Source organism: Aspergillus piperis, assembly GCF_003184755.1.
Source record: "Aspergillus piperis CBS 112811 unplaced genomic scaffold BO85scaffold_16, whole genome shotgun sequence".
NCBI lineage: Eukaryota > Fungi > Ascomycota > Eurotiomycetes > Eurotiales > Aspergillaceae > Aspergillus > Aspergillus piperis.
In genome coordinates, this window is record NW_020291606.1 from 95,135 (window position 1) to 123,082 (window position 27,948).

The 27,948-nt window shown below is 51.8% G+C and overlaps 10 protein-coding genes across 10 annotated transcripts; 7 read left to right on the plus strand and 3 right to left on the minus strand.

Annotated features, from left to right (window-relative positions):
• Positions 1 to 3,113: 3,113 nt before the first annotated feature.
• Positions 3,114 to 3,667, plus strand: BO85DRAFT_80734 (uncharacterized protein). The gene has a single exon (XM_025665686.1). It carries the CDS (start codon positions 3,270 to 3,272, stop codon positions 3,633 to 3,635), a length of 366 nt encoding a protein of 121 aa, XP_025513079.1. The 5' UTR covers positions 3,114 to 3,269; the 3' UTR covers positions 3,636 to 3,667.
• A 348-nt stretch (positions 3,668 to 4,015) lies between these two features.
• BO85DRAFT_80736 (uncharacterized protein) lies at positions 4,016 to 4,607 on the plus strand. Its single transcript, XM_025665687.1, has one exon. It carries the CDS (start codon positions 4,116 to 4,118, stop codon positions 4,437 to 4,439), a length of 324 nt encoding a protein of 107 aa, XP_025513080.1. The 5' UTR covers positions 4,016 to 4,115; the 3' UTR covers positions 4,440 to 4,607.
• Positions 4,608 to 5,999: 1,392 nt separating this feature from the next.
• BO85DRAFT_80765 (class I SAM-dependent methyltransferase) lies at positions 6,000 to 7,918 on the plus strand. Its single transcript, XM_025665688.1, has 4 exons — positions 6,000 to 6,194; positions 6,360 to 6,376; positions 6,491 to 6,570; positions 6,641 to 7,918. The coding sequence occupies exons 1-4, from the start codon at positions 6,174 to 6,176 to the stop codon at positions 7,576 to 7,578; spliced, it is 1,056 nt and encodes a 351-aa protein (XP_025513081.1). The 5' UTR covers positions 6,000 to 6,173; the 3' UTR covers positions 7,579 to 7,918.
• Positions 7,919 to 8,056: 138 nt separating this feature from the next.
• On the plus strand, positions 8,057 to 10,885 carry BO85DRAFT_402008 (uncharacterized protein). The gene is made up of 2 exons (XM_025657176.1): positions 8,057 to 8,659; positions 8,726 to 10,885. The coding sequence occupies exons 1-2, from the start codon at positions 8,359 to 8,361 to the stop codon at positions 10,726 to 10,728; spliced, it is 2,304 nt and encodes a 767-aa protein (XP_025513082.1). The 5' UTR covers positions 8,057 to 8,358; the 3' UTR covers positions 10,729 to 10,885.
• pup1 (proteasome core particle subunit beta 2) lies at positions 10,868 to 12,128 on the minus strand. The gene is made up of 3 exons (XM_025660604.1): positions 11,880 to 12,128; positions 11,749 to 11,796; positions 10,868 to 11,658 (listed from the first exon to the last, which is right to left on the minus strand). The coding sequence occupies exons 1-3, from the start codon at positions 12,003 to 12,005 to the stop codon at positions 11,014 to 11,016; spliced, it is 819 nt and encodes a 272-aa protein (XP_025513083.1). The 5' UTR covers positions 12,006 to 12,128; the 3' UTR covers positions 10,868 to 11,013.
• Positions 12,129 to 12,340: 212 nt separating this feature from the next.
• On the plus strand, positions 12,341 to 17,327 carry BO85DRAFT_522060 (FG-nucleoporin NUP159). The gene is made up of 3 exons (XM_025665229.1): positions 12,341 to 12,693; positions 12,759 to 13,452; positions 13,505 to 17,327. The coding sequence occupies exons 1-3, from the start codon at positions 12,613 to 12,615 to the stop codon at positions 17,173 to 17,175; spliced, it is 4,446 nt and encodes a 1,481-aa protein (XP_025513084.1). The 5' UTR covers positions 12,341 to 12,612; the 3' UTR covers positions 17,176 to 17,327.
• A 141-nt stretch (positions 17,328 to 17,468) lies between these two features.
• Positions 17,469 to 18,610, plus strand: BO85DRAFT_522061 (uncharacterized protein). Its single transcript, XM_025665230.1, has 2 exons — positions 17,469 to 17,803; positions 17,926 to 18,610. The coding sequence occupies exons 1-2, from the start codon at positions 17,617 to 17,619 to the stop codon at positions 18,453 to 18,455; spliced, it is 717 nt and encodes a 238-aa protein (XP_025513085.1). The 5' UTR covers positions 17,469 to 17,616; the 3' UTR covers positions 18,456 to 18,610.
• Positions 18,605 to 20,464, minus strand: BO85DRAFT_80795 (telomere maintenance protein PBP2). The gene is made up of 3 exons (XM_025665689.1): positions 19,801 to 20,464; positions 18,858 to 19,743; positions 18,605 to 18,791 (listed from the first exon to the last, which is right to left on the minus strand). The coding sequence occupies exons 1-3, from the start codon at positions 20,296 to 20,298 to the stop codon at positions 18,769 to 18,771; spliced, it is 1,407 nt and encodes a 468-aa protein (XP_025513086.1). The 5' UTR covers positions 20,299 to 20,464; the 3' UTR covers positions 18,605 to 18,768.
• A 776-nt stretch (positions 20,465 to 21,240) lies between these two features.
• Positions 21,241 to 22,637, plus strand: BO85DRAFT_425648 (uncharacterized protein). The gene is made up of 2 exons (XM_025658085.1): positions 21,241 to 21,508; positions 21,586 to 22,637. Exons 1-2 carry the CDS (start codon positions 21,323 to 21,325, stop codon positions 22,447 to 22,449), a joined length of 1,050 nt encoding a protein of 349 aa, XP_025513087.1. The 5' UTR covers positions 21,241 to 21,322; the 3' UTR covers positions 22,450 to 22,637.
• Positions 22,348 to 27,577, minus strand: BO85DRAFT_451518 (RecQ family helicase MusN). The gene is made up of 4 exons (XM_025660605.1): positions 27,090 to 27,577; positions 23,404 to 27,029; positions 23,272 to 23,350; positions 22,348 to 23,223 (listed from the first exon to the last, which is right to left on the minus strand). Exons 1-4 carry the CDS (start codon positions 27,511 to 27,513, stop codon positions 22,703 to 22,705), a joined length of 4,650 nt encoding a protein of 1,549 aa, XP_025513088.1. The 5' UTR covers positions 27,514 to 27,577; the 3' UTR covers positions 22,348 to 22,702.
• Positions 27,578 to 27,948: the final 371 nt, after the last annotated feature.

Sequence of the window (27,948 nt, forward strand, 5' to 3'; positions counted from 1 at the left end):
CGGAGGCGTTGAATGAACAATGACCCGACTGTAGCTGGGTGAAACGGAGGATCTGGTGGGAATGGGGGAATATAATTGGGTATACATGGAGGGAAAGTATCCGCATGCGGAAGTCCGCCCTGTCGACGCCTTGTGGCGGGAGAGAGCGTCTTTGAAAGTGTCGAGGACATCAGAACCCAGTAATTATGGGGATCTAGTCTAGGAAGCCCGCAGGACTTGGCATGTCGTTCTCTTCCTCGTTCTTACCTGGCGCAGACGAGTCTTCCCCTATCAGAGCCAAGAATGCGTAAACCCATGCCCACCCGAGCTACGGGGCATGCGCGCCGCAGCCCCGTTTGGGATCCCTTTTGTCTCGCGTCACTTGGGAGCTCATTGTGAAGGATAGCGCGATACTGACACTGTCGCACTCTGTGGTCCTATTGTACGTATCTACATAAACTGTTGCTGTCGCTAAGCTTTGTTCTGGGTAACAACCCACAAGAACATTTTGGATTGTCGTCGTCATGCCATTTGAAAAGTTCCTTGACTGGAATATCATCACCACCATTTTGGGGTCCCCACCGCCGTCCATACACCGCTACAAAGAGAGTAGCAGTGATGTAGGATGGATACGTGATAGCCCACTAATTTTATTTTTTGAGTGCATGCTGTTACAGCAGTATTTCCATAATCTGAAAGTTAAGAGGTGCGATAGACCTTGAGACAATTGTACCGGTCCATGATGTGGAAGACCACAAGTAAGCCGAGATCTCACCCAGTAGACTCTAGTAGTAGGACACATGCTAGCTACTAGTTGGGAGGAATTGGGGAAGGTCGTTCCAGCCTAGCTGCTATCTTGAATTTATTTTCGGCACCGGCTCGGTTGTCAAGGTCATTGGAAGGAGGGTCGGCTGCAAGGGCCTAACAAGGCCAGCGACCACGGAGACAGAGCTGCTAGTTAGCAGTAGTACTCAAGAAGAGCCGGACAACGCCGGGTCTTGAGCCAGAGCATCACGGTGATAGCAATTACTTACTTAGGTAGCAGATCTGACTTGGCTTGGTAAGAGAAGGGAGCCACTCCAGTGACAGGGATCGAAAAAGCCGTTGGAGTGATCAGTCTGATAGTCTACCATGGTGATTGACGGACAATCTCAGCATGCAGTAGCCCAGCCGTCACTATTCTCCTCTGAGAATTAGTGAGTGGCACTTGCTAGGCTCTTACGTCCTCTAGTGTATGGAAGTGAGACGGCCTGGTCCTGCCACTCCAGGAGATGGGGCTTTTTTTCTTTTTTTCTTTTTTTTCTTTTTTTTCCCTCTTAGCAAAGTCCGCGCCTCCGCTAAAAAGCTCGACCCCCAAATGATCGGAGCAGGCTTAGTCTCACTTGGAGTCCTTCCTTTTCTTCGATGGTGGCCCTCTCTTGCCTCCCTTCCACCCCGCTAGGCTAAACCTCTAGGTATCTCTTGTGGACGGCCTCCATCGGCCTCTCCGATAGTCTTCCGTTTCGCTCGGCTCCATCATCCATTCCACTGAAATCCCTGTAATGGGTCAACAGGGTTCTTTACCTAATGTATAATATACGAGGTATAACATTGAATAGCGCTATTCCGAAAACCTGGGACAAATCACCCAAGCTCCGAGCAGCAGGGACTCAAGATGACTCGCTATCCTTTCCTGCGGGTGGGACATGCAAACCCAGACTAGCGAATAATGACTGGGGACACTTGTCTCCTGTTTGCTCGTATCAATGGGAATATGCATCATGCAGCTCGGGATCTGAAGAAGACAGATCCCTATGTGCAAGAATATGAAAAAGGACACATCACTGCTGAGCTCAAGGTTTTCCCAGCATTACGCTTCTCAGATTAGGGAAAGCGAGGTCCATCGTGGGTGTGATTGCATGATGGGCCTCAACAACATCACTCAAGGAAAACCTAAATAGATTAAACATGGCATCGCACGATAAGTTCGGCACTGTAAACCCTGCTCCATGTATACACGACCGAAAAAGCTGATATTGGCGATGGAGGGACATTCCTATGTTGGCTTCGTTTGACGTGAACTGATTATTCGAGGGGAGGAAAGCGAAGTATTACCCTGACACCAGCGGTATTGTAAGAACAGGGCGATAATCTCATGTATGACCCGGCAAGAATCCATCAAGGTACCTGTCAGGCACTTCTCTTACAATAGCGACGGGGTAGAGAGGTGCGTGATGGTTTTGACTTCTAACATTTTCAGCCGGCAATTGATGAGAAGAGCATTGCTTATGGTCATTTCTAAAAGATCCCGACGGAAGGCCAGCTCTTGATACCATACACGTATCAATTCCTCACCCAGATTACTCGGGAGGCAACTCATCTAAGTAGTCCTTCCGTATCCGTAAGATTGCCCAGATGAGTGTGAGCGCTGAACAGAGACTTTACAATTCATCGAATGCCAGGCACGAAGTTGGTATCTCACTTCCTACAACACCAAGTCTATGCCAACCTCGGATGGCGGAAAGGATCGAATTTCAACTTTCATCATACATATCCCAGCTTGAGTCGAGGTACCTGAAGTCATCGCAGGAATGGTGAAAAGGTCCATCTGCGCCGAGCCTTGATCGACCAGTACCTTCAGGTATGGCATGCAGGTAAACTTGGATGATGGGAATCCTTTCCGACACCGAAGTGGGCGGAATCATTCCAACTGCAGACAATGCACTCTCTTGGAAGGGACTACTATGTAAGCTACCGATGAGCTAGTATGGTCTCGGGATTGTTAGGACCATTTGGCATTTGCCCAATATATTTTGATTATTACCTTCGTCAGGCTAGTAGCTAAGCAGGAACCTCGCGACCAACAATGCTTCTGCGGGGCGACGATCCAGTCAGAGTCAAACCCGTGCAAGCGACCAAATTCAAATTAACAATGAGACATCTGCGACTGTCGTACGATGTTAGGGAGGGGTATTCATCCCTCCTTTGGGTACGAAAGCCGGGAGTGAGTTGGGATGGAAAGTGGTGACTGCAGTCCAAGCTTAGTCTGCATCATCGTTCATACTTGTCGGTGGTTGAAGCACCGGTTTCCCTATGCGGAGTGACCATGTGACAACAATCGTTCGGGTGAGTTGCTTGATCATGCTACTAACTAAATGAGATTTTGCTTGCTGTAACTACACAAAACATCTGCAATATACAGTACACACACCTGCCAATATTCCAAAGAAGGGACATTTGACTCAACAAGAAACTTTCACCCTTCAGAGACGGGAGCTTCCCGGCATCGCTGGAAGTGGAGTGTGGGCCTCATGAATTTGGAATCAAACCAAGGGGAGCAACCAGAAAGCTGTCGAGGTCGTGTGGGACAAAAGTGGAGGGGAATTCCGCCGACGAAAAGGTGGGTCAAAAGTATCCCGACAGACTGGATACTGCGGTACTTCCGTCTGCTCTTGATTGATTATCGCCTCTCTTTTTTTTCCCTTTTATTTTTATTTTTCTACTTTTTCCTTTTTCTATTTTTTTCTCTTTTCGTTATTTCTCATCCCCGAGCCACAGAGCTGGTGGATGAACTGGAATCCATGGCCGAAAAAGACCGGGAAAATGCTGAGACATGCATCCCAACTGGCTGTCTGCCAGTTAGTCTATTTAACTTTCCTAGAGTCAAAGATAAATAACGCAGGCTTATCTTACTGTGTACTAGGATCATGCAAATGCATGCGCCGCAACACCCGTCTAAATTCAGCCCAGTCGGATATTGGGGGTCGTAGTCCATGGATGCGACTTTCCGGCGGTGCGGCACCAACAACCATTGGATCCCAATTTCGGTTGAAGATCACCCAATCTGCTTCCCCTCTTGGATGATGTATCACTGTTCCATCCCGGAGGTACCATGGAGTCTACTCTTGCACCTTGTTGCACGGAAATCATGCAATTTCCCTTCATCTTCACCTTCATTACAGGGGCAGAAAGGGAAGAAAGGGCAACAGCTACAGCAATCTGTGAGACATGTCAGGATTCCAAATGCTTTTCTCGAAGAAAATGTCCGGACCATTCGGGCCGCCACCCTGGGTATGCCGACCAACATTAAGTTATTAACCGACCTTTACCATCTTGACCATCTGGGCCCCTGATTAGCGAGCGTCTTTTAGTCCGATATGCACAGGACTATCAATTTAGTAATAGTGTTTCGCCCCCCGTCGCTGGCTGCTCCCGGCAGCCTGGGACGCCCGTGCTTTTTTTCCTTACCCTTTTCTTTTTTTCTCCCTTTATTTCTGTCGCTATGGATTCTGATTAGTCCGGCAGCTACTGTACCCAGTAACCTGGCACCAATGCCCAGCGGGAGGGGCCATTACAAAAAGAAAAAGCAGAAAAAGGAAGAAACAAGACGGGCCGGAGGAAAAAAAAAGGCAGATCTTAATGACCTACTGATGAATGCGTTGTCAATCTCCCCCGGCCTGGCCGCAATAATTGAACGCTAGTGTATGTCTTCCCCTCATACTGAGAAAAAAAAAAGAGGCTACCTAATTTGAAACCACGGTCAAGTCCGACCTGAAGGAATGGGAGACGATCCTCAAGTCGCTTCAGATTCAGGTGATCATGGAACCCCTTCCGGGAACCCAAAGGATCGGAGGGCCATTCGTCTGCGGTAGTACCCGTTGTTTCCGAGCGGAAGCTGTAGAAGAAGAGAGAACTTTCCGAAGGGGGTCAAGATGGATTTGATTAGCTTTGTGTTGGAGACAAAAAAGTTAATTGAGGGGGGCTTTTTCTCGGTGACGCTCGGCAGGAAGAATGGCCACCACTAACATGACCTACTTGCGTCTTCCTGCGTCCACCGTACTTCGTATCGGAAGGCAACAATGCAGAGGCAAACGGGAAATTAAGCACCTACATACATGGGCTACATGCAGCAAGCAACATGCGGGAAGGCCAGCTCTGCGGACATTGGGCCAGCCAGTAGGTAGGTGTGAACGAGGTAGGTATAGTGTCCAAGTGTTCCCAAGTAAGTCAAAAAAGATTAGGATCAGACATTGGATGGGCTTGGGATTCCCACCACCCGAACAGAACCACCCACTCGGTTCACACGAGTAGTAGTTTGGGTGCAAAGTTGGAGTATTCCACCTCTCTTAGTCTATTAATTTTGATTGTTTTCCCCCCTTGGCGCCCGTGGGTACCCCCCGATCCCCTAGTACGCAGTACCTTATAGCGAGTATCTATTACTATACAGTAGAAACCGCCGCCTAAGGACCGAAAAGTCTTACTGCAAGTAGATAGGGATAGTGTACTACCCTAACGGGGCTGGCCAGCTACTGTGGCCTACCAATCTTTATTTTTTGATTTTGCATTGAATTTTTTTTTGTTTGGTTTTTCTGTCTTTCCTTCTCTCCATTCTTCTTATCATTGTTATTCTGAAATAATATCTTTTTTCTCCCTGTCCAATGGTGTGCAATGGCTGTCTCGCAAAAAAAGAAAAAAAGGCCCCTTAATTATGGTGATTGTCTGGCCCAGTCAGGGCCAAGAGTTTCTGGTATCTTTCTAGTTTTCTTACTTCTATTTAGCTTTGGGGAGGATTAGGTATCTTCCCTCCCTCCCCCATCCTGCTAAAGTCAAACTTAATCCAACCTGTCGGGTTCAGGGAAGGAAATTGGGAAAAGACAGCCGACGGCCCTCCTCTGCCACCCACTTCTGATGCTACCCACAAATGTCAACCAACCCCCCTGTCCAGCAACAATTATAGACTCCGTAGTGCTGAGGAGAACCTGTCAATCTTAAATACTATATGGCTGGCCCAGATGCTCTCCAACTCTGGAATGACATTTCCGAGATTTTTCAAATCTTATGCCCTCTCCCTCCACCCTGTACAGTAACGGAGAATTTGTAACCCTTCTTCGCCACGACACGACTGTCTCTACAATACTCTGCCACCACCTACTACCACTACTATCTCTGCATACTCCCCCGTAAATACAAACCCTTCTTTTTTATCAATTTTAGGCCATCAAGTCCGTGCTGGGATTGAATTTCTCATACTATTTCCTTATGAGATATCGTTTTTATTTTTAAACCAATTTAACTTACACCCTCGTCGAGCATCCACTGACTAAGTCGCCTTACCGAGCCCTGGGCCTGGATACTACCTACGTACTACCATTCCCACCCCCACTCAGACACTGGCCTCTTAAGCTCCGGTTTCCCCAAGTCCTCTGGTACGCATAATGCCTGCTGGTAGATCAACTGTGAGCTCTCCCCTACTACTTGAGACCCTGACAAGGACCAATCTTTTATGTTGGTTGTAGTGGTAGTGGCTCTTTCTCCAACTCTTTGCTTTTGCCCTTGGTCGCCGTCTACATTGTTTCTTTCGATCCGTTCCCTCTAGTAATAACTAACACACTATGTCGCAGGGATCTAGTCGTGAAGAGTAAGTACTGACTCTCCCAACTACACGCCGAAAATTGAGCTAGAGGTGCAAAAACTGCTTAGTTACTCGCATCTTCGCTTCTATTGGTGGTGTTGGTGCTGATTGTGACAATAGTGACACGCAGTCTTTGACTGCCAGTGTAACGGATTACCCCATGGAATATGGAAGACGATACCACAAATATCATGAGGGCTGTATGTGCAGGCCTCTTCGACGCTCTCGGAGCCAGACTTGTCTCTGACTGAAATTTCTTTTCTTTCCCAGCATATTTATATCCCAACGACGAGCAAGAGCTAGACCGGATGGACATGCAACACCACATGCTCAAATTGGTCAACCGCGGGCGGCTGCTCTTTGCCTCTCCCCTAAGCCCAAAGAAAATCTTAGATGTCGGCACCGGTTCTGGTATATGGCCTATAGAACTAGGTAAGCGAAAGAAAAAGAATCCTCTCCCCCCCCCATCCTCTCCAGCTCATCCTACCGGACAGTTTCTCATCGTGTCTCCATCACATGTAGCGTCTGAATTTCCAGCAGCCGAGATTATAGGAACCGATCTTTCGCCTGTACAACCGAACGAAGTCCCCGAGAACGTCCATTTCCTAGTCGATGACGTTACAGAGGACGAATGGCTATGGGGCCCCAATCACTTCGACGTCATTCATGCCGGTCACCTTTCAGGTGCCTTGCCATCATATAAAGACTTGTTACGGAAAGTCTTCAAGCATCTCAAGCCTGGCGGTAGTGTTCAGTGCGACGAATTTGACCCGAAGCCGAAATGCGATGACGGAACCATGCCAGAAGAGGACCCCGATAAGTTCAGCGAATATGCCCTTCAAGACCTGATGGATTTACACCATCGTGCCGGTCAGGCATCAGACCCGCCCCGACAGTTTCGAGTAGCTCATCGACTGGCACGCTGGATGAGAGAAGTGGGATTCGAGGACGTTCAGGAACGGGTACAAAAAGTACCCGTGAACCCTTGGTCTACCGACTCTCATCTGAGAACTATTGGTTCGTGGAACGAGACAAACCTGCTGGAAGCCGCAGCTGGTTGGTCTTACAAGCCACTCACGATTCTTGGCTGGTCGAAGCCCGAGATCGAAGTCTTCCTGGTCGATGTTCGAAAATCTATCCAAAACCGTGATGTCCACGCCTATTTGGACTATTATGTGGTAACAGGAAGAAAACCACATTCTGCTTAGCGAGGGAGCCCTTGAAGGGTTTCACCACGAAGTTTACGGCTTCGAGAGAAAAGCACCACAAAACAGACAACGCTCCTTTCGGATTATCGTTCCTTAGCGTCCATACCTGCCTTTTGGCCTTCACTTCATATTTTATTTTTCATCATCATCGGGCCTGTCCTCATTTTCATACTTCCCGTTTTCCTTGTGTGTTGGCGAGCATTGGCATAAGATACCATCGACTACAGAGAAACATTATATATGCATGGAAGGCGTGCAGGGGCCTCCTTTTATTTTCCTACATTCTATTTCGCTTTCTCTTCTTGCACATATAATACAAATTCATAAATTTACCGACATGTGTTGTTAAATCATGCATGACTTTACTTGGTTTGCGCTACAAAGAATAGAACAGGCCAGTCATTTAGACATTTAGTATACAAGAATAGACCAGAAACACGAGCATTCAGCCTCGCGACAATATTCCTCTCATCGGTATCTTACTCAAGCAAACAAACAAAAAAGAAAAGAAAATTCAGGAAATCTCTACTACCTGCAAACCAAACCACTGCACGAACCTCCCAAATCACCACTAGCAACTAGCCTAGTAACTACTTGGGCCCAAAACACGGTTCCCCAATTCGGGGCAGCCCGCTTACTCATCACCCATCCAACCCTCTCCAAACCTTCCAAGCTTGATCCATCCAATCCCGCCTTTGCTAATCAACCACATCCGACAGGCCCAGACATCGCGATTTGCTTCAATTCCCTCCACCGCCGTCGCATGCGCCCCGCTGCCTCATGTCTCTCGGCAGACATGCCTACAGGCATGCACCATCATCGAATAACCTCCTCGATCACGTCTGGATCAGCGAGGACTTCCTAGCTTCCGCGTTCCGACGCTTCGCTAACGGCCAACGACGCTACGAGAGCCGCGTTCCGGGCCCATTGGAGGCTCGACGACGACTCGCTAAGAGGAGGAATACTGCCCTCGCTGGGATTGCGGGAACAGGGCCTTTGGATGATATTGCGTGTTTGTTTGGGCGCAATGGGAGGGAGCATATGAAATGGACGACCACGACGGAGGGGAGAAAGGCGAAGGGTGAGTGATCGAAGCTGTTGGCTTTATGTTGGTGGAGGATTCTAACGGTGGTGATTGTGTTTGTAGGCTCGCACTTTTATCAATTGAGTACCCCGTCGCCGTCACCGCCGCCGCCGCCTCCGATACCGACACCGTCTGTGCCAGTGTATAATGAGGGTGGTAACATGGTTGGTGATGAGTTTGAGTTTGGAAGGCCGGATATGCCGCCAGAGGGTTCTGATGAGGTATCGCGCGATCAATATGTCAGGAGACGGTTGAGAGAGTGTCGTACCGTCGAGGCTGTTAAGAGGGTTGTTCGGCAACTGGATGTTGATCTTTTGCGCGAGCCGGGGTATAGTCGGTTTATATTCGATCACTTGTTGTCGTGCTCGAGGAGGGGGGAGGTGGCTGTTGATGAGCTGGTGTCGTTTCTGGATGATCCGCAGCTTAATATCCGCGGAGCGAGGAATTATTTGACCGCGGTCGAGTATATCGCTTCGCGGGGAATAAGGCATGGGAAGTGGCACCCGCTATTCGACAATGTCGTTCAGGCTCTGGAGCTTGGGCTCGTTCCGCCTGAGGAGCTGTGCGCTGTTATAGAGGCTGTTGCGAAAGCAGTACCGGCGAAGGGCGAGAAGAAGAGACCCTCCCCGGATACGGTCACGGCAATGTACCGGGCGATGTGGGATGCAATTGGACGGTGTGATATCTATGGGCATGGTGATCTCGACGAGGGGGTTATTGACGCGTGGCTTGGCGCTTTATGGGAGAGGGATGTCTGCGAGGATTTGCCCTTGGCGAAGAGCATGCTCGTTGCTGCTCAGAGACTGGAGTCGGCATCTTGCTCGTGGGCTACGTTGTTTATCACGCGCTGGCTGGAACTTCCCAGAAAGCTGCGAGCTGGCGCTGGTGAAGTCTACGCGAGTGACATACTGAGCAGTTTCAAGCCGGATCTTGCAACAGCTGCTGTCATATCGACAACCGAATTTCTGGCGTTGAACAAGAAAGACCTGCTTAGCCGGTGGCACGACTGCTTGTTGCAGGCTCAAGAGATCCCGCAACTTGTTTCATCGAAAGCATGGCTTGATGTTCGATCGCAGCGCGATGTAACAGAGCCAAATATTACGCTGCAACATCAGATCATCTTACGCATATGGGCTTTACGCACTCTCAGCAAAGGCCTTTCCGACGGGCCTCTTTGGAGGAAGAATGTACGAGCCACAGATGTGCCCATAAGACGCCTCTTCGGCCTCTACGAGTCCATCGAAAAGACCGAGTCCCGTGAAGACTTGCTAAGCAGCCTAATGGAAGGCATCCATGACCTTGGGCTACCAGCCAACGGCCTCCTCATACTAGCCGTCGACCTGAAAGCCCGCAACGCCCTCACCAAATCCACCCGACGCACCCTAACCAACATGGAAACATCCGCATCCAACGCCTCCTTCGCCAACATCTTCGCCAGCCTCGACGCCTACAACGCAAGCACCCCCCACTTCTTCTCCAAATTCGAAGCAATGACCCGCCAAATCGACATCACCTCCCCAGACTTCATCTCCCACGGTCTCGACCTCGCCCGAACCGGCGACTCCCGCAGCGTATGGACACTCATCCGCCTCCTCCGCTCCCACACCCCTCTCAAAATCGCCCTTTCCAAATCCTGGATCCCCATTGCCGATCCCTCAGAAAAAGCCCTCGTGCGCTACAACCCCGAGCCCAGGACCAGCGACTGTCCAGACCCGCACGCCGCTTTAGAGATGATCCACCTTCTGGCAGTGTCACTCGCGTGCTCGAGGCGCTTGAGCCCTCGCCGTGCCTACAGTCTCGTGCATTGGCTGTATGTCTTCCTGGTGAAGCATAATGCGCCTGTTAAACCGGCGATTGCACGTGCTTTGTATCATGCGGGCGTTGAACGCTTTCGGCGTGAGGGGTTACGTGTTTCGCTTACGCAGTATGCGTATATCTATGATGTTGTGGAGGAGGTCGAGGGTGCGGATGTCGTGGAGGCGCTTATGGAGCCGCCGAGGATTGGACATCGGTTTTCTGGGGAAGAAGAAGGGGGGGGTTGTTCTGAGTACGAAGAGGTGCGATGAGGTGTATTTTAGAATACCTAGCCTGGTCTGATACACCAGGATTGTATACTACTAGTATAGATTATAGCGACTGAAGAGGAAATATCATTGCCTCCGGCGTATCAACTACAGCTCTACGCAAGTATAATTTCTTGAATCGTTCTCAATTCAAACAATCATAATGGCAATTATTCATGCGTGGGCCCCTATTTAGGATAAGATAAAGCGAGCCCGACAAAACCAGCAGTAGTAAATAATAACCTTTCTTTGCTCTAGTCGTTACAACAACAAATAACAACACAATACTCAGACATCCACCTCCATCAAGTTAGGATCACCCGACGCCTCCTCAACAGAGATATACTTCCGCATATCCTCCTTGCTGATGATCTTCTGGTTCAAATAAGCCGTAGTACCCTTAGGGAAACGGTAATTGCGCTCTTTCTCGCCACGCTCATTAGGCTTGATGTAGTTGCGCAGCAACTGCGTAGGCTTGTCCTTCTCAATGACACAAACATCGACATTGCTACCAGATCCCAGATCGTTGAAGATACCAGCCTTGATGGCCTCCGCGCACAGGGCGATCGCACCCTCACGGTCCAGGTTCGGCTTCCATGTCGACTCGAACACGGACATCGCGGCCAGGGAACCAGATCCCATGGTCACGTAGGGAAGCTTGTCGGTGGATCCGTGGGCGTGGACGGTGAAAAGACCAATGCCGGTGGGGTCGACACCTGCCACGACTAGGTAGGCGCCGATGTGGCCTTGGTATCGGAATAGGTGCTGCTTCAGCATCGTCATGCAGGTGATTACGCGTGGGGGCCGGCCCGTCGAAAGTGAGTGCAGTTCGATGTTCGAGCTGATCAACGCCGTCGTGAACTCGGTGTCCGCGGCCGTTCCGGCTCCCGCGCACCAGATCTTGGGCGCGATGTAGTGTAGTTTCTCGCAGTTCTGGAGGTGTGGGGATATGTGTGTTAGTTGTTTTGTTGGATTGGAATGGTTGTGAGTGCCCAGGGAGGAGGAGGGGGAATGGGTGTTTACCTTGTCTGCTACTATCGGGCCGCTGGTGGCTCTGGTATCTGCTGCAATCTGTGGTTATGCCAGATGTGGTGAGTTCGTGATCGTCGACTTGGGTACTAGGGAGCTTGTTGGGTTGCTCCGGAGGTACATACCACAACGCCATTGTCGTATATACATCCCACGATGGTTGTACCGGTACTGGTGGCCTTGGGGAGAGGAACTCCCTTCGCGTGGAGCGCCGCGTTACGGTTGTAGTTGGAGAAATCGAAGCCTGTCATGGTGACGGCGTGGAGAGGTGATGTAGTGGGAGAGGGGTGAGGAACAGCAGGAGCTGAGAGAATTGAAGCTCAGTTGAGATGAAGAGAAGCTGAGGATTGACGAAGAAAGATGAGATACCGGCACAGATGACGGGGGAAGAGCAGGAAGCTATAGCAGGACGGAGAGAGATGGCGGAGGAGGAGCTGCGAGTCGATGGAGTGACGAAGCTCCGGGCGCCTGATCGTGGCAGCCTCAGGCACGTAACGGATTAGCTAATGGGCGAGCAATTCCGCTGTTTTTGTCCGGCTGGGAATCTGGCGCCGAACTCCATCTCCATTCTTGTTGCGTTGCTCCTGCATTATCGGCAGTCATTGACTGTGCTGTTGTTTCTCTTTTTCTTAGGGTCGTTGTGAACCCCGTCTATCTTATCCCACTTCCTTCCCTCGAGGGGAGGTGGTCAAGATTTTTGCGCGCACCTGGAAGCTCTTCAATCGGAGTCCTCAAGCACTCCAGCGTCGCTCCTTTTCATCTTCGCCGCAAAGTCCACCTTCTCCCCATGCTCCAAAGACCCGGTTATCTCTAGGCGACCGTCCTCGTTCAATCTCGGCCGATTTCGACAGACTCAGAATGGCTTTCAGCTTTGGAGCCTCCAACCCCGCTGGGGGTGCCGCTGAATTGGGCCCCGAGCTTCCTGATGTTTATGCAGATGTATGTCGCAATGGCATTAAGGGTTTGAACCGATTTTGAACTGACATTATGGCCAAACAATGTAGGAAGTTGGGTTCAAAGGCGTGTCCAGCGATAGCAACATTCGATTACTCAATACTCCCTGGCCCGAAGATTCCCTTCCTAGCCCTACGAGCTCCCTTTTGGCTGTCGCAGCAACAAAAGGCGTTGTTGTCGGTGCAGGACCAGACGCCCTTTATATCGCCTCCTCCAACGACATAAGAACAGCTATTTCCGCACCCACAGGAGATGAGAAGGTCAAGACCAAGCCCTTCCAGCCGCGCGCAACGATTCCTCTCCCCGCTCGGCCTACGCATATCACTTTTGCCTCGAGCGATAGCGCCCTAGTACTGGTGACAGAAAATGGTACGCAGCTTTCGGTGTTTGAGACGGCAAGTCTCTTGCAAGGGAATGCGCAACCGGCATTGTCTATCCCGACTAATGGTGCCACATTTCGCTTCCTTGCCCCCAATCCCGCACAGTCTGAAGACTCGCACTCATCCCTTGTTGCGCTTGTCACAACCGGGGGCGACCTCCTCATAGCCGATCTGAAAGCCGGAAACATGCTCTCGGGTCCCAATGGCCAGGTGTTGAAATCGGGCGTCAGCACAGTTTGCTGGAGTAACAAGGGCAAGCAGCTTGTGGCAGGGCTGGCGGATGGCACTGGATTCCAAATGGCTCCAGATGGTGCTCAGAAGGATATCATTCCGCGTCCTCCCGATCTGGAGGATAACCATCACGGTGCGTACCACGTTCGCGTCTTTAAAGTTTCCCCAAATTCTAACCTGTGCAGTGTCCTCTATCGCCTGGCTTGAGAATGACGTCTTCTTGATGGTCTACACATCGAATGCTGTGGAGGATGATATGGGCCAGACACCATCATCGCCTTACTATATTATCACCAGGAGGAAGAATGCGCCTTTCTTGATCCAGAAATTGCCGGAGTTGTGTATGCCATTTGGCTTCAAGCGCGCCCCTGCCTACCAGTTCCTCGCGCGTCTCCGAGAATACAAACCGCATTTGAAGGATGTCATTGTTGTATCCTCCACCGCTTCGACCGACGTATGCTTGATCACGAGGGCGGATCAACCACTGGCTAGTGATGATGCCGCCAAGGCTACTACCGGGCTCTTTGTCACGACCGAAGTGAACGATGACACCAAGAGAGCTTCCCTTCCGCTAAAAGACTCTACGGAAGAAACCACTGTGATCGGCTTAGGCTTTGACCTATCGAGCACTGAGAATGTTGTGGCTCCGATTGCTGGCGAGGATATTGCTGAGAGTTCCACGCCGCTGCCGAACCTGCTACTCCTCAATAATGAGGGTATCCTGTCCTCTTGGTGGTTCGTCTATAATGAATCAGTCCGTCAAAAAATCCCTTACCACGGTCTGGCATCAGAGGCTCAACAGCAGCAGCCGGCACCGCCAGCACAGTCAGTACAACCTCAGCCCCCTGCGCAGCCTGCGTTCGGACAATCAGCTTTCGGTAGCCCATCTCCGCTAGGAGCATCCCCTTTTGGCAAACCGTCAGCTGCACCGGCATTTGGTAGTACTTCCACTTTGGGTGCCAACCAGCAGCCGGCCTTCGGAAAGACATCGTTTGGCGCACCTTCTTTCGGCACCCCATCACAGCCGGGGGCCTCCTTTGGCGCTCCTAGTGCCTTGGGAACTGCGTCACCCCAGTTTGGTAAGTCCGGCTTCGGCGCACTGGGTGGCGGGTCAGGTTTTGGACAACCGTCAACGCCGGGTAAGAGTCTGTTTGGAGCCTCGACTACTAGTACAGGAGGAGGATTTGGCTCTTTCGCAAACTCTTCTGGAGGAGGGTTTGCTGGCTTTGCGGCGTCGAAAATCACTACCGAATCACCCTTCGCTAAAATGTCTGGAGAAAGCGCATTTGGGAAATCGTCTGTGCCGTCGCCGTTTGGTGCTAAGACCGAAACTGACACTGCGTTCCCTCCCCCAACCTCGGGCGAGACAAAGAGCGCTTTTGGACAAAGCTCTAGTGGCTTCGTGTTAGGATCTACGTTCAAGGGCGACGGTACTGCGGTCAACGATGGGCCTAAGCCGGATAAGCCTTCAGGACTATTCTCGTTTGGCGAATCCATGGACGACATGGTATCTAGCAGCAACAAGACTAGTCCACCAACCGAGTCAATGGATGATATGGACGACGAACCTGCGCCTCCGCAGAAGCCTGAGTCCAAAGAGCCTGAATCTAAGGGACCTGCGCCATCTATTTTCGGAGCGCCCTCCAAGACCGAGACCGCTGCACCGACCTCCCTTTTCGGCTCCAAGCCGCAGCCTCCTAATCCTTTTGGTCAGCAGCCGGCCAATCCTTTCGGCCAGCCCCAGGCTACTACCAAGTCTCCATTCTCGTTGTTCGGCAATGCTTCACCTGCTAAGCCCACATCAAGCCCGCTGGCTACCCCCTCTGAAAAGACTACAGCTGCTACACCACCCTCAGCTAAGACGCCTTCCGAAGACGCCCATCGTACTCCCCTTGCCTCCAGTATCCAAACCCCTCTCCCCCCTGACCCCACCAGCAAGGCTTCTTACGGGCCGGGCGATACTTCGGCATCGTCCAATGTGTCTAAGAGTTCCGTTGATGACGCTCCTCTTCCTCCCGACTTCACTGTCAAGGCGAAACCTGCCGCGGCAGATGTCGGAGGAGAGCCACCTTTACCCCCGGATTTCGCGAAGAAGCTTCCTGAAGAGGAAGACGACGAAGAAGAAGTGGACGAGGCTGAAGCTGAAGAGGCGCCGTTGCCTCCGGATCCAGCTACGTGGAAGCCACCAGCAACGCAGGAAGAGCCTGGTCCAGTACCTGACGAATCCGATGCCGATGAGTCTGGAAGAGAGGAGAGTGAGGAAGGCGAGGAAGAAGCGGAAGAGGAAGAAGAGGAGGGCGACGAGTCTGATTTTGGAGATAGCGGTGAAGAAGTCTCCCGAGATATCAGCGAACCAGAGTCGGCAGAGGCGAGTCCAGAGGCCACTCCCGACGGTGCCTTCAAGTTCGGGACTAAGGGTGGCTTGTTCTCGCAAGCTGCTAAACCTGCACCCGCTCAGCCCCCGGCACAGCGGTCCTTGTTTGGGGAGATTGGAAAGTTCCCGACATTCCAAACTCGGGAGCCTCCAAGGTCGCCCAGTCCCGTACGGAGTGGTCTTCAGAAGAACCGGTTCAAGATCGGGGGCCAGAAGCCCAGTGCTGCACAGGCTCCAGGAAGCACTCTTGCTGCACGCAAGGCTTCCCTCACCGAGGCCGTCAAGCGTGAGAATCTCCTGAAACCGCAGGTTGCTCAGAAGGAGAAGTCTCCCGTGGACCTCAAGGCCAAGCAAATGGAAGAGGAAGCTCAGGCTCTTTCGGACGATGATGAGGACGAGAGGCTGCGTGCAGATCTCGCCCGACCTCTGGAGCCTGTTCCGACACTGGATCCTTTCCTGCCTCACCAGGATTATGCCGGAGAGACCAGCAAGCCTGGTATTCCTGGCCAGATCGAGCGACTATACCGGGACATCAACTCCATGGTTGACACACTGGGCATCAATGCTCGGTCACTGGCCTCGTTTGTTTTGTACCAGAAGCAATCGCAAAGTGGTGATTGGGTCGAGCTATTGAACAAGGAACACCCAGCTGCTATCCTTGACGAGAAGCTACTGCTCTGCGATATCGAGAAACTGGACGATGCTGTTGTCATGCTTGCCGGCTCTCTCGAACAGCAGCGGGTGCAAGGGGTCGAGGACAAGCTGAAGGCCTGCCAAGAGCTCCTGAGCAAGGATATTCTGACGCTTCGGGGCCAGTGCGCGAGCATCCGGAAGACTCTGGATGCTCACACCGATGCAGCAGCTATCGTCTCTGCGCCTCTTTCAGCAGAGCAGGCGAACCTGCAGCAAGACCTCCGCACTGCCTCGACTGACATCCAGGCCAAGCTGGCGGATCTCGAGTCGGCAGTGTCCCTCCTTCGTGCCAAGATAGCCGATGCTCCTCGTCCCGATGGCACTGGCTCCCGGCAAGCCATGAGGCGGCCGACCGTGGAAGCTGTCACGTCTACAATTGCTACGATGACCAACATGGCTGAAAGCAAGCGCAGTGACATTGACGTCCTGGAGATGCAGCTGAAGAAACTAGGCATCGACGCCTCGGCCCCGGCAGCAGCCAGCCGGGAAGGCTCACCCTTCACAACCCCGCGAAAGGGCATGGGACGATTCCCAACCACCCCCGGATCCGACGGACCCAACAGCGCATACCATACACCGGACTCTGCTACACGAGGCTTCCGATCCAGCATCAACGGCTCAGCGCGGGCTAGTCGACTTCGTGAAGTGGAAGGAGTCGGAGAGCTCGTGACCCGGGAGGAGAGTGCGCAGTGGAAGACGAAGCGGCAACGCCGGCAGCATATTGTGGGCAGTCTGAAGAAGGCAATTGGAGAGAAGAAGTCCAAGGTGCGCGGAGTGGATGATCTGTAGGATTAGCTGCTTTTCTATTACTATTCTGTTTCCCCTTGACTATGAGTTCTTGAACCACGAAAAAAACAGCGGGTCCGGCCATTGGATGTTGGTAGCGTTATTATGTACATAGATCCGATTCATCCTTAAACTAATGAGTGATGTTCACTGCCACTGCATACTTTGCACACATTACTGTATAGTTCGTATTCATGCCTAAGGCACCAGATCAATCAACCACTGACATCATGCGGCAGTGACGTTAACCCCATCTCCTCTTTCTTTGTTTCTTATCGTTTTAACCTTTCTTTCCCCGAGCTCAAGCTTGCCGGCTACTGCTTACTATCCTCTCTTCTCCAGCATCACCAGCTCCATTCCACCCCTTCTAGCTTACCCTTTACAAAAACCAAAATCAAACCAGTAGTACCAAGTCTCAACAAACGAGGAAAGAAAAAGAGAAAAATGTCCGGCGTCACCGAATTCATCTTCTTCCACCTCAACCCCGCCATCAAACCCGAAGACCCCACCAACAATGAAGCCGGCGCTTCGCTCCTAGAGCTCTTCAAAAACACCAAACACCAGAACGGATACCTAGGGTCCTCTTGGGGCCGCTCAATCGAAGACGAGAATGTGGTTGTTTGGGTGATTGGTGCGTTTTGATCCCCCCCCAAATAGATTCTACAATGCACTTTTCTCTCTATACTCTCTCTCTACATTAGATTCCTACATATATAGCAACATACCCCAACCCAACTAACATGGATAAAATAGACTGGAAAGACGCCCAAACAGCAGCCACACTCGTCCCCTCCCTAACACCCTACCTAGCCCCATCCACCCCATTAACAACCTTCTACGCAACCCTCTCCCCTCCCCCTCCCGCACACAAATCTCACGATCTATCCGCTTCGCCCGTAACCGAGATCTTCACGCCTTGGTTCCCGACCTCCATGTCCGCGGACGAGACGAAGAAACTGCATGAGAGCCTCGTGGCGTTCCGGACCGAGCTCGTGGAGAATCTCGAGGAAGGGAAACGGCCTCGAGGGTTGGTTATGGGACAGGTGGAACGGCCTGGGACGCGGAAGCATGGGGATAGTCCGAGCGGGGAGGCGTTTGGGATGGTGGTGTTGGCGGGGTGGGAGAGCGTGGAGGCGCATATGGAGATTAAGGGGACGGAGGCGTTTGGGAGGGGGATTAAGCCGATTAGGGAGTGGATGTTGAAGGGGGATGGAGGGGATGTGGAGAAGGGGGAGGGAGGGTTTGGGATTATGAGGCATGTGAAATTTCAGAAGGTGGAGTGAATTTAGTTGGATCATATAGGGTGTATGGGTTGTGTATGTTGTAGTGTAGAGGTTGGGGACGGGGTTATGGGAAAGGTATTATTAGTTGGACAGCGCTTTTCCAAATAAATACAGTACACACAAAAGAAATAAAAAGCAAAACGCGCAGACCCCCGAAAGAAACGAAAGAATATAAAACGAAAACCCAAACCAAACCATCAGAGCCACCGGGTTGAAAAACGGACGACGACTTTTGGGAGTTGTCGCAAAGCAAAAAAGACAGCAAGCAAACCGATTCGTCGGCGGGAACAGAAACAGAATGAATTCACTTAGCCTAAATCCGATGCTTCTCGCTTTCTGTGGGATCATTAGAATGGGTCACTTGTCATATGTGGGGTGCGATGCAAATGGAGGGATACTAACCAAGTCTCGAGTAGAGCATGTAGAGCGCCATCTGGTTGCACTCCTGGGTACCGGTGATTGTGACCAGACGCTCGTTGCTGTTCTCTTGGGGCTCGTTGATCTTGATAACACTGCCACTCAGGTGCCGGATTTCGTTGATCTTGGCTCCTCCCTTTCCGATGATGGCGCCAACCATGTCGTTGGGGATGTAGATCTGCTGAGTCAGTGGCTGGCCGGGCATGACACCGCCGACGGGAGCGGCAGGCGTCGGCCCACCACGAGCCTGTGCGGCGGCCGCCTGAGGCGCACCATAGGGCGCGGGCTGGTGGGGACCAGCGCCGGCATACGGGGTGTGGGGAGTAGCACCGTAGGGCATCGAGGGCTGGGCTACAGGAGTTTGCGCGGCGGGGCCCTGGAGGTAGGGAACGCCATATCCGCCAGCTGCGCCGCGGTTGGGGTGAGGGTGGTGACGCTTGAAGGTGTCGGGATGGCCGTACTGTCCACCAGCGGGCTGAGGCACGTACGGCACAACCTGCATGCCGCCGGGTACAGCGCCAGCCGGACCGCCGCTGCGTGTGGCATACGCCGAGGCGGCGGGGCCACCGAAGCGTTCTGTCAGCTGCTCGACGAGAGTCACGGCAACGTAATAAGTAGCGATGTGCACTGCGTCAGCAACACCGAGGATAACAAGGGACCGTTCAGTGGACAGGGGAAGGCAGGCATCAGAAGCGTTGAGACGTGCACCAGAGGCGTCCTGGATCTCTCGAATACGGCTCCCACCCTTGCCAATGATCGAGCCAATGAGAATATGGGGAATCAACAAACGCAAGGGGTATGTCTTGGATTGGGCAGTAGAAGGGGCATCAAGGGGCTCGTTGTTCAGGGTACGAATGATAAGACCGAAGGCCTAGCATCCGGGTTAGCAAAAATAAAAGAAATCGAACCGTATCGTGTTCAAACTCACCTTCGCGGCAGCATCCTGGGGGCCGCTAACGGTCAAGATACGCTCGACGGCACCACGAGAGTAGTCGCTGACGGTGCACTTGGCGCCGGACAGACGACGGATCTGGGATACGTTCTCCCCACCCTTACCGATGACGGTGGCAGCCTCCTGGCTGGAGATTACAGCCCGGATGTGAATCCAGCTAGACTCATCCTGGGGACGGTGTTGCTCAGATTGGGCACCGGTCGACTCGGCGTGAGAGGCCGTCGACTGGATGGGTTGTGTCTCCTGAGCGCCCTTGGAGTTAGGAGCATCGGGGACCACGGTGTCGCCCTGGCCATCAGCAGTCGCAGCCGGCGCATCCGTCTTCACATCGGCATACGCCTCAGACTCATCGCCCTTTACTACTTTGTCCAACGCAGGACGCTTGGCTTCCGGCTGATCATTAGGACCGGAGGGAGAGGAAGGGTCCTCCAAGGGACGCTTGGTCGATTGCAACGCAGACGGAGAGGCAGACATGATGCTTTGCTTGCCTAAACTGTGCGTGTATTTCTGTGCTTGCTTCACTTACGCAGGACGTGTCCAAGTGAGATTTCACTTCTTTTCAGAACAGCTCTTCTTTTCTTTTCACTGCAGCTTTATTTGATCGACTATGTACACCAGGAGTTCCCAATAAAACTTGCTGGTGCTGGCGATCGGATGGAGAGGGAATTCTGGTGCTTGGAAGGATGTGGGAAGATTGGTGAACTCGTGCACAGTGCGGGAAGTGATGCTGTGAAAGGAGAGCCGACGAGGAAAGTGTGAAAAGGTCTGGGGTTGCCACGAGGCCTTGGATGTTGGACTTGGAGCGAGGAAGCTTCAAAGTGAAGCAGTGCAAGGTAGAGGGAAGAAGGAAAAATGAAACCAATCGGGTCGGGCACGAGGGCAGGAGAGATTGGGTGCTGGACGGTGGACGAAGATGTGCTCAGGGTCCGAATGGGCTGGAAGGCGGAGGGAAGCGTGAAGGGAGAGGAGTAAAAAGAAAACGAGAAGTAAAACGAGGCCTTCTTAGCAGTATCCGACGCCCAAACTATCCTTTTTCTTGCCTTTGGAAGACGCGACGTGGGTCGAGAGACGTTGAGGACGGGCGGGTCTTCTACACGATCACCCCAAGTACGCTGAAATAGCAGACGTGGGAGAGACGAGAGGTCGATGAGACGACAGCGACAGGTTAAAAATAGAGGTGGCGAGTAAACGCGCGATGATCAAAAGGGGGATAAGAGGGGAAGTGGATGGGTGAAGGAAGTCGAGCTTGTCGCGGTGAAGGACGAAGAGGGAGAACCGACGTTAAGGTTGAGTTGAGGTTCAGTCGCGCATCCTCGCTCTTCCCGCGCTATCCCCTTTTCGGAACATCCCTCACGTGTTCCCGGCCTGCAAAACACCTGCCAATCCCTCATTCGTCTATACAATTTCCCTCGTTTAGTTGGCTCGTGAGACAACTGGATGCATGGCGAGGACTAAATTTAGAGGCGCCTTCATATAATTCTATTTAACCCCATTTTCAATGGACGTGTCACAGGAAACCGTCGAAAAAGTCCAGCGTTTCGCAGAGAAGCGTCAACGCGCCGAGGACTTCTACGAGAACCAAGAAATCAGTCCAGCAGTTCTACAGGCGTACAATAGAAAATTGGACGAGACTCTAAAAGAACTACAAGATCAAGTCAAACGCCAAGAAGATGACCTGCGTAGGGTATGTACCCTCCCCTGGAGAACTCTCCCCCGTATACATCCCAAACATGTAACCCAACTCCCTAACACATCGCCCAGCTGCGCGAGGTCAACTCCTTTGATCTCTCCAAAATAGGCACAGATACTTGGTCGCGCGTAGCCCAAGTACAAAGAGCCAAGAGAGCCTACGACTCGCTTCTGAAATCAGAGACCGAGTTCCCAGCCTCAGGCTCCCCCCTACCTTCTTTGCTAGCACTCGAAGAGACATCGCGTCTAGTCAAAGAAACCAAGGTGTCTGTCTCCATGACGGCAGAAAATCTTTCATCCAACCGTCAGCGTTTGAAATCAGAGGAGGCGAATTTCCGTGACGCTCGAGTCATCCGGGATGGTCTGCGAAAGCGGATCCAAACCATAAGCAGCGAGAAGACGACCAAGGAGAAGAAGACCACTTCCCAGCTAGCGCGTGAACTAGCGGAGCAAGAAGAAGAAAAGCGGAAAGAGCTTGACCAAGCAACAGAGGAGATGAAGACCGCCCTCTATAACTTTGTGGACGAAACCCTCGCGTCCAAGCTTGCTGCCGAAGCCCTCGGCGGCCCCACGGTGGGTGACGCCGCCCAGGTCTCGGATGCGACCTTGCAACTAGGCTATACGAGTCATGGAAAACCGAAGAAGCCTAAAAATCCAGAGGCAACGAATCCGGATGCTGGACAGCGCCGAATCGACGAGATTCTCCCGCGCCAGTCTGGGCAAGGGAACAATCAACCAGCTAATCGCAGAGAGGCTGCAGCTCTGGAAATGCGCAATCTACTTGATGCTTTGTTGGAGGCAGGATCCTCCTATATCGATCTGCCCCGAGAGTCGGCCGCCTCGCGGTTTTTGGTCAGGGCTAAAGTCGCCCAGTTTCATCCTCGTGATGCGCGACGGTTGAGGCTGATTGATTTTGGGCGCTCATTAGACGATTGAATGACGGCACGATGATTTCTCGAATGATATATGGCTTATTAGGATATAATGAAAAGGAAGAAGGCTGTATATATTCTGTCAAAAAAAAGCCAAAGCGCCTAATACAGTCATCATGCCAGCATTTGATATCCCCATTAGCATAACGCCTATACATGCATTAAGGAATCAAAATAAGGAATCAACGCCCGTAAGTGCCACTGCATATACCATAAAGTTCATCACAAAGCCGAAGTGTTCGGCACGCGGATAGCCATTAGATGGGCATCATCCCTATTCGACTAGTTGAGGGTTTCGCTTTGGTCGCTTTCCGAGGGGCAGAGGAGCGGTTGTCAGCACGATCACCGGATTTTCTGCGGGCTCCCGTCGATTTTGCCCTGGATCTAGTGGCGGCATTTTGACGGCGAGGGCGTTTGGTTGTTTGGCGCTTCCGAGCCCGGGGTCTACTAGACTTTCCAGGGCCGTCATCCTCCTCATCAGAGTCGAGGTCAGCGGTGTGCTGGGTAGAGAAGTAACGACTAGACAAAGTCTCGTCCACATTAAATGTAGAAGGATGATTAGTAAAGATTCCGCCATCGCTGAACTCGTCCTCGGTGCTGGTAAGGTTAATAACGTTGTGATGGTTGGGATCCGGAACCACCCCATCAGCGTCATCTTGCTCTTTCTTCAACTCTGCATAACGGCGCTGCGTGTCGCGCACGAGCTTCAGGATCTGGCCTCCGTATCGGTTCACCTTATCCGGATCGATACCAGGAATTGTGGCAAGTTCCGCCATGTCTGAACATGAGTTAGTTCTGCTCATACTTATCATGAAAGGGTTCTCACCTTTGGGGAAGACGATGACCATCTCGCGCAGGACGCTGTCAGTAAACGGTTGGTTGCGGAGGCCTTTCTGCATGACCAGCTGTTTGGCTATTAGAGACTTATATGGAACCAACGATATGAACGTTCACTTACATCCTGGCAATAGTTCTTGGCATAGACCATGAAATCCTCCGCAACCGCTTTGTGTAGAGGGTCCAACTGCTCAAATCGGCGATCTTGGGTAATTGGCGGCCCAGGAGTACGCCTCTTCTCTTGTGCTGGCTTGCCGGCGATTCGGATTCTTTCGAACCCATCACTGTCTGCGTCATCATCCGTGGTGTCGCCTGCACCCCCTTGGTAACGGAACCGAGATAGGCGGCGTTGGTTTGCCGCTTGTACAGGGGATGAGACGTTTGTAGATTGCGGTTGATACTCTTTGTTGCCGCCATCAGCTCGTGATCCCGAATTGGACTTCTTGGCCTTTCCATTCGGCGAGACTCGCACGTCAAGCTTCAGTTTGCACCGCCCACTCTCGAAGTCAGCGGCACGCCGTCCCACCTTGATATACTGAATGGCGAATTTACTACCGTTGACAAGATTCTCTTCAACAAGAGCTCCCTCGCCCAAAAGTCTATGGAACAACCGTTCTGCTTCACCCAGCTCTAGGTCCGAACCGTCGCCATAGCCAGGGGCCTGCCGGTGTTGTGGAGACCTGAACCTCTTCACACTTCCCCGGAAGATATTCACACAGTACGACAAAGTAACCTTGTCTTCGATGCTTTGGAAGTGCCGAACAACCTTGATTGCAGAGGCAGCGTACTGTGAAAAGTCATGGAGCTCGAAGACAGAGTCGGACTTGCAATTATCACATGAGGCATTGCAGTCTTGTCGGCGGAAATATTCGTTGAAGTAGGCAAGAATTTGTACTCGCCTACAGTCGCTTCTGTTTTCACAGTATTGTACGACGTTGTGGAGCATCTGCCGCTGCCGATTCTTCTGTTGCTTGCTGCCCTCGCCCTTGTCGATCATGCTGGATATAGTACTCGTGTCCTTGTAGCAGTAATAGAGGTAGCAGCCAGACCGCTTGCCATCTCGGCCAGCCCGTCCTGTCTCCTGATAATATCCCTCCAGACTCTTGGGAATGCTGTGATGGATCACAAAACGCACATCAGGTTTGTCGATGCCCATTCCGAACGCGATCGTCGCCACTATAACGTGAGTCCTTCCAGCTTGCCAAGCCTGTTGAATTTTCGCACGTTCTCCTGAATCCATGCCGGCGTGGTAGTGTTCTGCTTTGATGCGATAGTCATCCCGGAGACCGCTCGCGACCTTTTCGCATGTCTTGCGCGACAAGCAATAGACTATGCCGGATTTGTTTGCGTAGGAGGTCTTTATAGTATCGGCTATGCTGGCCAGAACCTCCGTTCCCTTCTTTTTGATCCGTACTTCGTACGTCAAGTTTGGCCTGTTGAAACTCTGAGAGAACACTTCACAACCTTCCATCTTTAGGTTGTGGATAACATCCACTTTGACGTTCTCGGTGGCTGTCGCAGTTAGCGCCATCATTGGTACTCCGGGTAACTGATTCCTGAGTTCTCCCAGTTCTTTATAGTCAGGGCGAAAATCATGTCCCCACTGACTGACACAATGCGCCTCATCGATCACGATGCGAGCAAGCTTCCGACTGCGATTGAGCTTATCCAAGCTTTTCGTGATCGCCTGGCTTTTGTTGACCATTTCCGGGGTGATGTATAACAATTCGATATCTTCCTCCGCCGAGAAGCCTGATAGCGTACTGAGAATCCATTGCCGTTGCTCCTTCGGAGTCTCCCCGTTTAACAGGTAAGCCTTGATATTCAACTTGTTCAGATGCGAGACTTGATCCTGCATCAGACTGAGCAAGGGGGATATCACGATAGTTACTCCTCTTGTGGAGCCTGAAGTGACAACAGAGGGTAGTTGATAGCATAGAGACTTGCCTCCTCCAGTAGGCATCAGGACGAATGTGTCTTTTCCGCTCAGCGTCGCATCAATGGCCTCGAGTTGATTGAGGCGGAACCCACGAAGATGAAACCGATCTTTCAGCGCATTTCTGACGTCCTTGGACCATGGATGCTGGTTCCAGAGGGCGTTATGGCCCTGGGACTTTGGTTGCGATAGGGGAGTGCGCGAAACATTTCCGGAAGTTTCAGCAAACACCTTGCGGTTCTGAAGCTCGTGGTTGTCGGTTGCGAATGCATGATCTTCATCCAGGAACCCGGCAGCTTCCAGCATGTCTTCGTCATCTAGGTCGAATTCATCCGCTTCTTCTGCAGGTAGCGTGGGGGAGCCCATAGTTCGAGTAAAAGCATCATCGTCATCCAGTGTCGTCGGGTCATCGTAGTTGAAAGCCCTAAGGCTCGAGGTCCCATTCGTGTTCTTGAAAGACAGATCTGATACCCGAGTGGATATCTCGGAACGAGAGTGGTTGTAGTCTACTGTTGACCGTGCATGCGATCGCGAGGAGGTGCCCGAGATCACTGTATCATCCATTGCACTGATTGACAAAGACGATGGTCGCGACAAAGGGGTCGGATGGTCTGGCTTGTAACGGAGTGGGCGGACATCCAGTGATGGAATAGACAGCAACCTAGATCGTGCTAGCAGTTGTTGTATATCTAATTCAACCCTTTGCAGCTGGGTTGTTGCTTCTCGACTTTCCACAAGTTCTGGCATATCGGACGGATCGCCGCCTTGTGTTATAACCTGCATGAGTCTCTTCTTGAGCATGTTCCTCTTGGTATCGTATGCCTGATAGGTAATCCTTTGCTGCTTGAGCAAACCAATCGCTTCGATCCTATCCGTAAGGGTCTTGTTTTCAGCGATCAAGTCAGGTGCAAGTTCTCCCTTCATTGCTCGCTCATACACTATTTCAGAATTCTTCGTAAGCGTGCTCTTCAGGGTTGCAATGGCTCCTTCAAGAGAGTCTGCTGAAAGACTCAAGAACTTGTTCACATCTTCGTTCTGAGGCTGAGAGCTGGGCGAATCGGTAGTAGAAGGCACATGAGTGGCTGGACTAGGACTGATGCGGGTGTCCTTCCTAGATGGACGAACACTGGAGGGGACGATATCCATAGCATCCGACGCCCGTGGGGAAGCACGGCTCTTCTTTCTCGCAGGGCTAGGAGCTGCGTGCTCATCTGAGCTATCTTGATTAGGTAGGATCGGGTAGAGTGATTCATTGGAGTTCAGTGTTGGGCCGTCTCCATCAGGAACCCAGTCATCGAACAGATTCTCATCTCCGTCGTCGTCATCGGAGTCAGCGATAACATGACCCAAGCGAGAACTCTGTGAAAGTGAAGGTAGGCCCGATGGATCATCAGCCCGGGATATAGTGTCCTTTCTGGTCGTGCGAGGTGATTTTGCGGGCTGAAGACGCGTCGAGGTAGAACGGGGAGTCTTCGTAGGCTCAACAACCTGCAATGGCGAGCGCGATTTCAAGCCGTTCTTTCGCGGCGAAACAAGGTCTGACACATATTCGTCGCTCTTCCGCTTCTTTCCACGCTTTTCCAGAGGCTCTCTCCGGGATGCAGCATCTTCGGTCCACAATCGTTGCGGTTCCTCGAACCCATCGAAAGTATCAGACGAAAGCGTGGTCTGATTCAAGTCGCCAGTCAAGTCAATCGTATCAATATCGGAATCGAAGAGTGGTGACTTTGCGTTCAATGGCCGCTTCGATCCAAATGGTGTCAGGAAAGACGTCTTAGGGCTGCACAATGGAGACCGGGGACTCTGCTTGTCTATTTGGAGTAAGTTGTTAGAAAATCCCTTAAAACGACAGGCGCGCTGTTTCACTGTACTTTTGATGACCCTGTCCAGACCATTATCTCTTCCCTTCGAAGGCGACTTGACAGACTGGCTACTTTTGATAGGTTTCGGAGTGGGTGCGCCAGCGTCCTTGGATAGACTCAGCATCCGCGGCTTGCGTGCGGAGGCCGGAGTAAGAAGCAATCGCGCCATTTCTTCATCCGAGTCTACCTCCGCTTTTTCGTCCACATGGTCCGTGTCTGCTGATTTGACTTCCGGTTGTATATCATCGATTGCGATGGTGATATCCTCTGGCTGGTGCGCTAAGGCCCCCGCTGGTGGCACCGGCGCAGTAGGTTGATTTCGGTCGGCAGTGTTATTGTGATACTCGTGCGCGGACGGAGATAAGGAGGGGTATAGCGCAGGGCCCTGCTGCAACAGCCATTTGAGGTGGGCTGCTAAATTGTTTTTAGTCATAAGGCCGTATGCTTGTGAGCATGATTTTCATTGACGAGTCGCAACATAACAATCACAAAGGGCGTTAAGACTAGCTGCCGAGCAACTACTAGTCTATTCAATTGCTTTCAGTCCGGCGAATCCACGGCCTGGTCTGGACGCGTTCTGGCGCGTCATCACGTGGGCGGTGAGGATATAAATAATCCATGCCACTCCCAATTATGATACTCGGTATTACTTACCCTCTTCGAAGCTGAGTAGCATCGTTGGTGTCCAGGCAATGGCATGCGACGAGATGCTTGACAAAATTGCTGCAATATTGCAGTAGTCGCATAGTATTAGAGGACAATATACAGCATTGGCTGTTGTCAGTGTGACTTATGATGTTGAATGATCTTCTTTGACAATATGTTTCAATACCAGACCGTGGAAAAATCAACATCGCATAACACTATA